We start from the raw sequence: 13,182 nt of genomic DNA, 5'->3' as shown, positions 1-13,182 counted from the left end.
GATGCTGCTCGCTCAGAAAGAAGAAGAAAGTTGAGGAACAAAATCTAGACGGGTGTCTGGTCAGTTACTCATCAGAGGTCAAGTTCATCCCTGCTGTAACTTCACTGATCTAAAAGGACAAAGCGCGGTTGTCTAGTCAGTTTAAAAAATTACTTTTCCCTGGCTGTTTTTTTGTGGTTTTACAATCACAGTTTCCATTTTTTTAGATTGTTTGTTTCTTTTTGGTGACTCCCCTGTTGCTTTGTAAAAGACTCTCAAACGGGGGAAAAGAAAAGGAGTACTTGTGAGCTACAGCTAGCTCATGAAAGCTTATGCTCAAATAAATTGGTTAGTTTCTAAGGTGCCACAAATACTCCTTTTCTTTTTGCGAATACAGACTAACATGGCTGCTACCCTGAAACAGGGGAAACTGACTTTACAGAGGAAGCTATGAAACTGGATAGGTACAAACTACTGTGCATCCACAAAGCAAACTAAAATAAATATGCTTCTCCCCCCTCCCCGCCCCCTCACTCTCTAAACTTTTTATTTATTTTTTAGGTTAGTGTCCCTTTACTTGGAGTTGCACTCAGGAACAAATTTGGCTTCATGAGTCAGAGATGTTCAATTTGCATAAAGCCGAAGCAGCCGGACAAATGGAGAAGTAGACAGGTCCAGATCTATGGATAATCTGGCTAGTAAAACACTGAGTTCTGAGAAGTAGATTAGTGTGTTGCTATTTTCTCTTTTATTTATTAAAGATGTGGAATGTATCCTGTTTCAAAGAGCCCAAGGCTCAAATATGGTACATAGTATGTGGAATAAACTACTGCAGGAGTTGTTGCTGTTCCTATCAGTCTGACTGTAGATGGGCATGGCAACGTGGGGTCTGTATTTGATCTGATAGTGTTCAGAGAGTACTAGAGTGGCCAGCCCTGCAAACAGGCCGTGATCTGAAAACCATGCTGTGCTCTTTCTGATTTGAAAGCAGGCTGGTGGAAAATTTTCCATCTAAACTGTTTTTAACAGAAAATTGGGTCTTGGAATAAATGATTTTTTTCTTTTGAAAAGTGTTGGCTTTCTGTGGAGAATTTATATTTCATGCTATACTGAAAACTGAAATATTTTGGCTGGTAACTGAAATATTTTGATTTAAAAATGGCATTGTGGTGCCTCATGGGAGTTGTAGTCCCAGCTGCCTTATCCTCCCATTCTCTTTCGTGGGATTAAACTCTCTGGCTGGACTATACCTTCCACAATGCACTACTTTCTCTGCTCTTGGTGAGGGGAGGAAGTTTGTCAGGAGCCCCTGGCCCTGGCCTACCATGGGACTACAGCAGCCACAAGGTGCCATTTGAATCAAAATATTTTGGTTTTCATTGTTGAGATTTTCCAAGGGAGAAAGAAGAGAGTATTTTCTGCCCAGCACTGTTTCCAATTCCTGCCTGGTAGCAAGAGGTGAGCCAGAACCAAAACCTCCCCAGTCACCACTGCACCCCAAACTTTGGGGCAGTATGGGTCCAGACCCAGTTTGTGGCCTGGCTTAGCCCCATCTCCAGGAGTGAAGATTCATTTGGAACTTGGCTGGCAATTCTGCCCACCCTGGCTGCGAGCTCTTTGGAGCTGAGCACCAAGTGGCCCCTTTCTTGGTGTTGTATAGATGATAAATAATGATGCCCAAGGCAGAACCGAATGCTGCCCACCCTCCCTATCTGGGCTGGTTCTGCTGTGCTAACCAGAAAGGAGAAACGGCTTTTTTGCCAGTCAGGTAAGTGATACACATGTAAGAAGGTGCCACTTTTACACAGGCGTTCTTCTGATAACAGCCATGCTTTGGGGGGGATTTTAACGAGTTAGATGCTCAGTTCCATGAAATTTCAGTGTCGCTGGGGAATTGAGGGCTTACCACCCTGGGCCTCCTTTGACACTCCCTATCTTTGCATTCTAGCTGAGCAAAGTGTGTGGTTCTCTCCTCCCCCGAGGCTAATGGGAAAAGGGAATCTTGCTTTTTAAAAAAAATATTTTTTTAACCTGGACTGTTGCATGCGTTCCTGCTGTGTCTCCCCCAAATGCTTTACAGTAGGGGGCTATTTCTTAGCCCCAAGCCTTGCAAGCTGATGGCATAGGGCCTTTCCAGCCCTGAGCCTTAAGGGGCAAGCAGACGTTGCTTCTATCAACGGGGTGTGGGAGAGTCCCTCTCTCCAAAGCACCTTGCCTGAGGTAGCCATGAGCCCTTCCTGCCCCTTTGCACACCTGTGTGGGGCTGTGGCGTGGGGCAGGCTGCAGCTGGGCCCCTGCTTGCTGCTCCAGGAGCTGAGTTCCAGTGTGTTCTCCCCAATAGGGCTCAGGGTCTGCACTGCCCGCTGCCGATCCAGCGCTGGGCATGGAGAGCACGGAGCGGTATCGCAATCCCACCGAGGTGCAGATGAGCCAGCTGGTGCTGCCGTGCCACACAAACCACCGCGGCGAGCTGAGCATCGGGCAGCTGCTGAAGTGGATTGACACCACAGCCTGTCTTTCTGGTAAGCGGAGCTGCGCCGCGGAGTTTGGCCGCCCACCAGGAGCTACACCCTAAGGCTGCCAACTTGCTAATTTCTGAAAACTGGACGCTACAGCAGGAGAGCCGGAACCTCCACCCACCCCACTTCTTTCCCCGAGGCCCTGCCCCCATCACTCACTGCTCTCTCCCCTCCCCCTTCCTCCTCGCTGGATCCCTTCCCCCAACCAGCTGGGCTTCCTCTGCTCAGGGCTAGGACAGGAGCCTGCCTGCCCACGAGATGCAGGTAGGAGGTGCCCTCAGTTGAACAGGGGGGTTGACGACCCAGCCCCTCCTCCCTTGGCCCCCTGACCTGTGATAGCTGGACTTTTGGTGTCCAGTCAGTACATGCGATCGGACACTGTGTACTGGGCCCCTTTCAACTGGACATCCGGCAACACTGGCATTCGCTGGGCTAGCTCGGGGCTTCAGGGCTGCTTGTAAGGTAGGCCAGGCCAGTTCTGATCCAAACCACGTTTTTTGTGCACTGCCTGACCCTTGTTTTCTTTCACTCACCTCCATTCTCCATAGAACTCGCCCGCCTTCCTGTTGGCCATGAAATCAGCTGATGTACCCCCTCATTTCTCTATAGAGACTAGAGAACATCCCTGAATAAAGGATGTAACCTTGTCACAGATTTCTATTCCCAGGTACCTCAATAGTGATCTGTTCAGTGCTTGGTCTGAGCATCGATGGGACACCACCATGGTACCATCTCCATGGCTTGTCTTCAAATGAGTCATGGGGTCCCCCATTCTGTGGGATCTTCCCTCCCCCCCCCCTCCAGCTCCCTCTCCTCTCTGCCCATCTGATGAGGTCATAAGAGCTCAAACTGTCGGGATGGAAGTTGTTGTGGACAGGATACCTCTGAAAAGGGACAGGCTAAAATATAATAGAGAGCTAAGAGTACAGCCTCTGCTACAGGAATTTCATCTGATCAGGTATTAACAGAGGAAACGTGACCTATAAAGAGAATATGTAGGAACAGCATTGGTAAAAACTAGCTAGCAGATGTGTTCCTGCTATTAAAAGGTCCAGTCCATTTCTTGGCTAATGCAGGAGTGTGCTTGTCAAGCCGTCTGTAGTGGCTCAAGAGCATGAGTGCCAACCTCAGAGCAGACTCCTGGTCTAACCACTAGGCGAGACTGCCCGCATCCCAATCCTACGACACCAATTCAGCAGAACGGTTAAGTGTGTGCCATTGAAACCAGGGGACTTGCTCTTGAAGTTTAGCACATGCTAGTAGTGCTTTGGTGGTGAGGGATGGGATTACTCTCATCTGCTGAAGTGTTTTGCTGAACTGGGGCCAAGGGGAGGACGCTAAACTAGATGGATCAATAACCTTGTCAGGTACAGCAGTTCTGTCCCCGTAGAACAAGGTTATGTCTATGAGTGTGTTCAGACTATGGGACATATGGTTGACAAGTTCTGTATCTTAACATGACAACAAAGGGGGAAAACAAACAGGAAAACTTAAATGTGGAGGGGAAGCAAATAAAAGGGGGTGACGGATCTAGTCCTTAAATGAAAGGGTTTTCAAATTACTGGGGGATCAAATATGAAGGTGAGCTGGGGTGCAATTCAGAACAAAGCATCAGTGAGATGGTGAGGGAAATCCTGGCAAACTGCTCTCACGGGAGTTCCCCAGAAACCGAAGAAGTGAGATCCCAGTAGGATTAGCATGGAAGAGGATCCTGCTTCTTAAGAGGTGGGTGGGTAGATCTGAGAGCTCTCCCAAAGATAACACAATTGTGCAATTTACTGTAATGAAACTCTGCTCTAGGATTAAGACTCTGATGCCACAGTTTGAGTTCTTCCTTGTGGTCTGGGATGTGGGTCTGTGGAAGGCTCTTATGAAGTGGTCCACAGAAGGAAAAGGTTGGAGAACCCCCTCTTAGAAAATGTAACGCTGGCAGGGCCGAAATGGTGACATTGTCCCCCCGTGTGTATGAGAGACTCAGATGTAATAGTCCTGTAGATTAGCTGTCTGCAGTGTCCAGCTGTAGGTGCTGTCACAGCATGGTGTTCATGCAGCGCTTGCTAGGGCTGTGTCACCACGCATCTTGCGGTACCATGTTTTCAAGGGTTATCTGTGGTTACATACAGCATAGCTACTAAACTCACCCTCCATTTTGGTCAATTTCGCAGTCCTAGGATTTTAAAAATCGTAAATGTCATGATTTCAGCTATTTAAATCTGAAATGTCATGCTGTTGTCACTGTAGGCGTCCTGACCCAAAAAGGAGTTTGGGAGGGGTCGTAAGATTATTGTGGCCGGGATCCAGGCAGAGCCACTGCCAGCAGCAGCGCAGAAGTCAGGATGGCATGGCAGAGTATTGCCACCCATACTACTGCGCTGCTAACTGCAGAGCTGGGCGCCCAGCCAACAGCTGCTGCTTTCCAGCTGCCCGGCTCTGAAGGCAGTGCGGAAGTCAGGGTGGCAATTCCCCCCCCCCCAAATAACTTTGTGATGCCCCCCCCTGCAACTCCCTTTTGGGTCAGGACCCCAAATTTGAGAAACGCTAGTCTCCCCTGTGAAATCTGTACAGTATAGGGTAAAAACACACAAAAGACCAGATTTCACAGTCCATGACGTGTTTTTCATGGCCGTGAATTTGGTAGGGTCCTAAGTATAGCTTCTAGTTGAAACTTGGTACCCAGGGCCTTTGCCCGCAGTCACGTTTCCTTATCAAATGAGGTTGTAAAAACCAAATAGGCATTGGGATTTAAAATAAAATGTTGGCAAGAGCTTGATACATGATGCTGTCCTTAATTGGGTTTCCAGTTTGGGGATTGCACTTCCAAGAAAGCTTTAGAGGGAGGATGGGCCAGTGATTAGGGAAGTAGGCTAGGTCTTGCAAGTCCCAGGTTCAATTCACTGTTCTGCCACAGACTTTCCGTGTGACCTTAGGCAAGTCACTTAATCTTTCGGTGCTTCAGTTCCCCATCTGTAAAAATGGGGATAATGGCACTTCCCGACCTCACAAGGGTGTTTTGAGGCTAAATACGCTCACGCTTGTGAAGCTCTTTAAGGTCTGCTGACGAAAAGCACCATATAAGAGGTAGGTATTTGTATTTATAGAACCCACGCTCTTGGAGATCTTCTAGCCACAGGAGATAACAAGGCAGTTTCCAAGGTATAGCTAGGATGTCTTTAAAATATAAACTACCCACCAATTGCTTACAAGATAAATAAACATCCTAGCAACAGACAAGAATGTGGAGGGAGACTTGAGGACACACGGATATAATTTTTTTTTAAAATCTAATCTAATTTATCTCTGTTTAGTAGAATGTACAATTGGTTTAACTGTTACAATATGTTTGACAGATTTAGGGGGAAAATCAGCGAAGAAAACTGCTCCATTAATTTGATCAGTTAGTGTACTGGGATCAGTATGTCTGTTGACTGGAAAGATCAGACAGGTAATCTGTATGCTGGCCGATGTTAAACACATACAGCCTTTGATTAAGGGAAGTACAAATGGGCATCTTCTCCATGCAACCTGTGGTGACCCTCAACATAGAGGAAATCTTGTGTCCTACACACACTGGACAATGTGGATCTGCAGAGACCAGAGTTCCATATGTCTGTTCAAAATCTGCAACTAGAGTTGCAAGAACAGAACAAGTCCATTTATTTGGTGCACTGATTGTCTGAAGGTAACTGATGCGGTTTGTTCTCCTTTTTAGCCGAGAGACATGCTGGCTGCCCCTGCGTCACGGCTTCCGTGGATGATATCTATTTTGAGCACACGATTAGGTAAATGCCTTGCTTTCCTCTCTTGCAGTTTGCTGGCTTTGAAAAAAGTCTCTTCTTCTGCATGCAGCAAATATTCAGGAGCTGGAGTTTGTACACCATGTTAATTATCCGTTCTGTTCTGGTCAAATAAACCACATCCCCTCAACCCAGTCCAGAGGGAAGGGAATGTAAGACGCAGTGGCTGTGAACCCAGAATCTGAGATGGACCCTACAATATACCTACATGTTAAGGGCTAGAATCCCCCGGGGATCTGACAATGAACAACCTCATGTTACTTATCTAATAATATTGATGTTTAGTTCATTTGGGAGGCTCTTGCTTGGTTATCCTCCTGGTTTTTTCTCATCATCTAGCTGCTCTTTTATTTGTTCAAGCAGCCCCCGTTGATTAAGGGTATATCTACGCTGCCAAAAACTCACCTCAGTACCCGTGGCAGTGAGTCTTAGCACCAGCTAAACTGCCATGTGCTTATGCCATGGAGCTAAAAATAGCCGTGTTCCCACTTGGGCTGGAGCCTGGGCTCTGAGACTCATCCCCCGCACAGGGCTGCAGAGCCCAGGCTCCCGCCTGAGCGGGAATGTTTAACACTGGTAATTTTAGCCTCACAGCAGGAGCCCGAGTCACTTGACCCTGGCTTTGAGCCTTGCTGCTGCAGGGATGGCTTTTTTTGTTTGCATTTTGCGGTGAACATGTAGTGTTTATAGCCCAGAAGACAAGGCTGTCTGTAAATACCTCTGTAGCACCTTTTCATTCAAGGATCTCCAGTCCCTTGATAACCATTAACTAAACCCGACAACATGCCAGGAAGAGTAGGTAAGGAGATATAGGGATCATTACTTCACCCACAGCTGAAATGCAGCCAGCTCTGGGGTGGAACACAGAAGTTGTCTAATGGCATGTGATAATGTAACGTTCTAGTGTGCAGTCAGAAGTGAAGAAGTACTTTTAATTCTAAACTCCTTGCTGTCTCCATAAGCTTTGTTGAATGAAATACCGTACTGCACTGCATGTGGACTTATTCATAATCTTACTGGCTTACAAGACCTAATGCTTCCTACAGTGAGAGCACTGTGTGTGGCTCTGTGAAGAACTTCAGATCCAGTGAAGTTTCTGAACTTTTGAGTGCAAGCAATCTAAGATGCCATTTCCCTGAAAATGTTAATATTTTTTTAAAGGCTCCCTGTGATTTGCAGGTATTGCATTATTAAAGGGACACACACAGTTCGTGAGCTCGGGCCAACATTTGTTCATCAGCAGATTTGAGAGCTGTAGATACAAGATATCTTAATGTCCTCAAGCCCCTTTACAATTTAGAAAAGGTCAGTTAGTTCATTGCATATCTTCCTTTCTTCTAATGTCCATGGCATGACTAGGAGCTACCATCACAGTTCTAAACCATCCCTTATGGCTCTAAATGCGCGGCTGCTCCTGAAGGTAGTGGCTGCATCCAGCAGTCATGCGTCTTCTGTCCTGTCAGACCTCCTAGGAAAATCTTGATGATGCATTAACTGCTAATGGACAGTCCCTTGATGGGTAAACTGATTCAGATAGGAGAACTGACCTGAACCTTGACCCAAACCTCAAGCCTTTATTGGAGGCTTATTTTTTAATGTATTCCATTTATTTTACATCTGATTCTTGTCCCAGTCAGACGCAGGAAGGAGAGGAAAGGTGGTACCTGTATCTCTAACCTGACAGGAGGTAGAAGGCACAGTACCAGAAATTTCACACCTGTCTGTTCTCAGGAGACAAGCAGCCAGCTATTGAGCCTTGAGAGCTTGAGATGAGCGTTCAGTCACCTGTTCGGATTGTTTTCTAAACCAAACCTTGACATCTATTTTTTTTTTTTTTAAGTGTGTCTCATTGCTAACCTGCAGCAGCTGGAGTAGACTATCCAGCAGCAAACTTAGTGAAGTAATAATAAGCTAGATCAATCCCCTCTCTTCTGTTTGAAAGAGATCCTGAAGGCAGCTAGTTCAATAATGGAGTGGCACAGGATTAATTACAGGCATACCAGTCATGTACCGGATGAAAAATCCTTTGGCAAGACTTCTTCAGTGTTACAATGCCCCAGACAGAACATTAACATGTCATATGTTTAACTGTACTTTTGTTGCTCTGTCAATATATAAAATATAGACAAATGACACCTAGATGGCTCAGGAATTGGGAGTAGCTGTGGATACTTCTCCCTTGAGCAATAGTTTCAATCTGTCCTAGGCCAGTAGTGATAAAAGTTCCCACTTTGGCTACTGATAGGTGGCCTGTGCGAAATGATTTGGGTATTTTGGTTGGTTTCTTAGATCATCCTTATGTGAGATTGACTAGATGAGAAACAGAGCCCTGTTCCTAGAAGCAGGCATTGCCTTTGCTCATGCTGCTAACTTTTAAGTGGATAAACGGAGATCTGTCTCACATGCAATCACTTTGACGTCTCTCAGCAATCCTCCATTCCATTTAAAATCTATAGCAAAATCACAAAGGGGATCCAAGATAGTAGCCAATATTAGTAAAAATCAAATTAATAAAGGGAAATGTTAATTTGTGAGAAGCTTTTTTTTTTTTAAAAAAAAAAAAAGAGGATTGGTGATTTTGGAATCTCCCACTAATCTTTTGGTAATTGTGTTAATAGACTTTGATTTATTTGATGAAATAAAGTGAAAAATGGCCAGGTGATTGTTTAAAATAATTTAATCTTGAAGACCAATTCCTCTACATCTTGTCTGTGCTCCAGAGATGGAGACACCATCATGTAATGTGCCACCTTTTATGTGTGTGTTAGGAATTTATGGCCCTTGTTATGTAGACAGCTGATAAATAGCAGACGGCTGATAAATAGAATGCCGTGGGAACATACAGCCTTACCAGTATGTCTTAGAGAGTGCTCTGAGGCTTCTTAAAAATGTTAAAGTAACTAAATCAAGCCTCTGGATTCAACCACTTACTCTAAATAAGCTTTAAACACAGGTATTTGTGACTCTTGTTTTAACATTCCCTTTTAATTCTGTAGTCTACTGGTGCTGAAGCTAGGTAGCGGTTGGACCCAGTTGCGATAGATGGTATGGAGAGAGCTAAGCTAGCTAGCTACCTTCAACTCCCATCAGCCACTGGGAGCAGGCTTCAATCTCGAACCTGGTTTAAACCTGCCAGCCCCAGTGGCTGATGGGAGTTGGCCACCTTTCTCCAGGACAGCCATTGAGCTGGTTACTCTGCATGCAGTAAGACTGAACAAGATCCAAACCTGAGAGGGATGGGGAGAGATTCCCTTGCCCTCCTGAAAGGAGTCTTGTGTTTGTATTTCCAGGCTCAGGCCTGGCATTGCTTGTCAGCTAGGTAGGAAGGCAGATTGCCATCTAATAGATCAGGGCTGACTAGTAGTTCTCCCATAAGAGTTTCTACAAACATTCAGGGGAAACTCATCAAGTTTGGACCTATATAGATTTGGACTCCATGGTGGAAACCCTGTAATCCTGCTGACCTGCCCTTGCTGCTTCTCCACTGTGGTGCAGGGAAAAGATCCCTATATGAAAAATGAATTAGCTGAAAATGAGTGAAATCTCCAAAAGCTGGCTGTTTTGTTTGGAATGGCCTTTTGGGGACTCTCCCTTGCCACCCAGTATGATGATAGTTAGATGCCTGACGTAGCAAATTTTGATGAGAGTGAGAGAGTTGCCATTTTCCTAGGAGGGTTAGAGTCCAAACTATATCTTCCAAGTAGAGATCACAAAACTTTCCAGAGGCATTTGGGGTGGAGAGGGGCTGAGAGGTTCTCAAGAATTCACCTTCATAGAAACCAGGAATCGAGGCTAATCCTTGCTATTCCTCCATTCAGGCATTAGGCAGATGTGAGGGGGACAGCTGTGTTCTGCAAAACTGAGCGGGATTACAAGTGGTCCTGCACAGGGCTCTAGTTGGTACCGCTCCAGTGACTGGCCACAGTAGAGAGCCAGAATTCTCCTTCTCCAAAGTCATGGCGCTATCATTGCCAGCTTGTCCTGGGCTGGAAGCTTGACGTTGCTCTAAGGTCTCATCCTCTTCAGAAAGAAACCTTTTAATGAAGCTTAAACTCCTATTTTTAACAATTGAGCCAGGGGACTTGATGTGGACTAGTCACATTGAGCTTCATGCTAGGAGCAGGGTTTACCCCCGACTAGCTGACCCGATGCTGATCCTGGCTTGTCCTCTTCGACACTGTCCTGTCACCAAACGCACTGTGGAGAATCGCGTTCAGTTGTGTTTAGATCTCCTAGTGAAGATGGGCCAGGGCTGCGCTTTCCTGCTCGGTGGTGTGCTGAATGATCTGGAGAAAGCAGCTAGCTGAGGAGTTCTTTTTCTGAAACGCTCTTCCTAGGCAAGGCTCTCTGTCTCTAGAGCATGACTGGGGCACTCAGGAGCCCAATGTCAGCTTAGAACAAAAAAGGTAAAAACATCGCAGCCCGTGTTTTTGCGCTTCCAGGCTGGGGCGGAACAATGGCTCTCTGCTGCTTTGACTTCCATGGCTGATTTTGGTGCAGACCAAGACCTTGTACAGGACTTGGAACTGTCTGGACAGAGAAATCCAGCTCGCTGGGACTCCTGCCTAGTCATGGAAGTCAGGGGCAGTCTAGTGATCTCACTAAATCAGTGTGTGCTGTGCTGTTGGTTTGTGTCTCAGGATGATCAGAAGCGCTGTAGAGGTCAGGATATCTGCCCTCTCCTTCCCCCTCCCTCATCTCTTCACATCTTTGCTCCACACCTGTCCTGTTACTCTCTTCTCCCCACCCCCTTCCCTTCTGTGTCCCCTCTCCCTTCACTTTTCTTTCCTTTTAGCTGATCCCGTCGTAACTAAACCCAGCCCCGCAAAACGTACTGGAGCTAGTGTGCTGTTCATCACATTGGTCACTCTGCTTGTGTGTTCTGCCTCTTCCCTCGCTCGGCGTCTGTCTTGTCTAGTTGGACTGTAATCTCTTTGGGGCAGGGACCACCTACTATTGTGTTTGTACCATGCCGATCACCACCTTGGTTGGCCCTTAAACATCACCATAATAAACAGGATTAATAATAACAACATCTGAGGGTCAGAGGCCGAAGGTTAGGGGGCCATTCTGGTCTAATAACCGGGGTCACTCTTTTGGCACGAGTTCTGCAGGCTCATGGGAATTGGTGCCTGAGTCTCTGTTGGCTGGTTAATGGGCTCCTGTTGTAGACGGAGCGGGATTGGAACATTTTAGAAGTGATCGTTACAATTAGTGCTATCCGGCCTCGTGTGTGGTCACTGCTTCGGGGTGGTGTCTGCTTTGCATAAAGAGCCAGCAGTCGCCACTTGCATACACACACCCCTTGGTCATCGATGGAGATAGAATTCCGGGCCTTCAGTAATAAAGCGTGTGCCCCTCCCACTCGAGAGCAAGGAGGGAGCCTGGAAGCTGTATGTAATTAGCCGTCTGCTACAGACCCTGCAGCCAGCTGCTAGGACACCTGATTGCATGTGCTGTGCCTGTGTGTGTGTACGTGCTTGCCAGGACTTGTGGGCCAGCCATGTGTATCTCTGGAGAAGATCCATCGTGTAAAACGTGGTGAGGTGGGAGGGAACGCAGGCAGCAGGGATTAAACTGGAACAATGTATAGCTCTTCTGCCGAAAAGCTGTAGCCATCTTTATCTGTGGAGGAATTACCTGAAACATGAGGTCCTGTTTCAATAAGCTCATCTAGATTGATTTCACCGGTATCTTAAAGCAGGTCTGAACCCTGCTGCTGTCTGTGCCGTAACGTTCCTGCCTTTCGTCACTGCTACTGCAGGAGTGTTGGGATTGCTGAGCACACACCGCTCCAGAGAATATCTGAAAGGTCATTGGGCCAGTAACCTGCCCCCTTGGAAAGCTTTGTATGTTCACCGCTCCAGAGGTTTCAGTGGGCGCTGTGGGCTCACCTGCAGGGATCCCTTAAGGGAGTCTGTAGTAGAACCTGGAACTGAACCCAGATTTCCTAAGCCTTAGTTCAGGGCCTTCTGCACAAGGCTGTCCTTCTTCCCAGAGTGGGCCTTATCCAAGGACCTGATCCAAAGGCCACTGAAGCCAATGGGAGCCTTTATATTAATTCCAGTGGGCTTTGGATCAGTTCCATAGTCTGTCTCTTTGTTTCCTTTGAGGGCATGGTGTGTTTTATTTCCCTCTCCACACACCCCACAACCGGGGAGAGAAACACATTTTAAAAAAAACAGGAAAATAGGACTTTGTAAAACCACAGATATTGGCAGTGGGTACGTGCAGTTCCTGAAACTACTCACTTAGCTTTTAAGAAGAACTGACTAGATTTCAGATTGACAGTGTCCCTTTAAGTGTGTGCTGGTATGTGTGTCAGAGGGCTCGACTGTGGGCTCATCTCAAGAAGAGACCTGTGAGTGAGTTCATGCACCCTGGCACCGGCTCTTAGCTTTTACAGCACTGGGCTGTATCAGGTGCAAGAAGTGAAGAGAGAAAGCTGATTGGGTCTCATGGGGTTAGGGGAGCTCTAAGGCCGGAGGTCTGTCCCACTAAGGCTTTGACTTCCTGACTCCAGTTCTGTCCATTCTAATGCAGTCTACAGCAAAAATCAATGTGAGCAAATGGAAAACTACTTCTAAAAATGCACAGTATTGGATAAACAGCAAACACTAGGCTAGGCAGGGGGCAATCTGGGGCCACTTTTTACCATACAAAGTGGGAATGTTCTACTGTGTTACCACCTCTTCCTAGTCTCCTCCCACATCCCCTCCCTTTGTCTACTGAGTCTAGTCCATTCACCTTATGCATCTTATCGTAAACTTAAAGTGTGAACTCTCTAGGGGCAGGAATTGTAATCTTGTTACCCTATTTGTATAGTTCTTACCACACTGGGACCCTGATCCCCAGAGTTCCCATTCAGGGTGACAGCAACAGAAATAATC

At 46.6% G+C, this 13,182-nt stretch overlaps 1 protein-coding gene across 2 annotated transcripts in view; it reads left to right on the top strand.

Annotated features, from left to right (window-relative positions):
• Positions 1–13,182, top strand: part of ACOT11 (acyl-CoA thioesterase 11) — a 66,200-nt gene that overhangs the window by 21,847 nt on the left and 31,171 nt on the right. For both annotated transcript variants that reach the window (XM_073357612.2, XM_073357611.2), the window contains 2 exons: positions 2,321–2,501; positions 6,208–6,277. In XM_073357612.2, coding sequence (XP_073213713.1) covers positions 2,363–2,501; positions 6,208–6,277 — 209 coding nt within the window. In that variant the 5' untranslated portion in view covers positions 2,321–2,362. The remainder of the gene's footprint in view (positions 1–2,320; positions 2,502–6,207; positions 6,278–13,182) is intronic.

This window comes from Lepidochelys kempii, chromosome 8 (genome assembly GCF_965140285.1).
Source record: "Lepidochelys kempii isolate rLepKem1 chromosome 8, rLepKem1.hap1, whole genome shotgun sequence".
Lineage (NCBI taxonomy): Eukaryota > Metazoa > Chordata > Testudines > Cheloniidae > Lepidochelys > Lepidochelys kempii.
The sequence above is the reverse complement of the archived record's forward strand: the minus strand, read 5'-3'. Positions and strand labels throughout refer to the sequence as shown.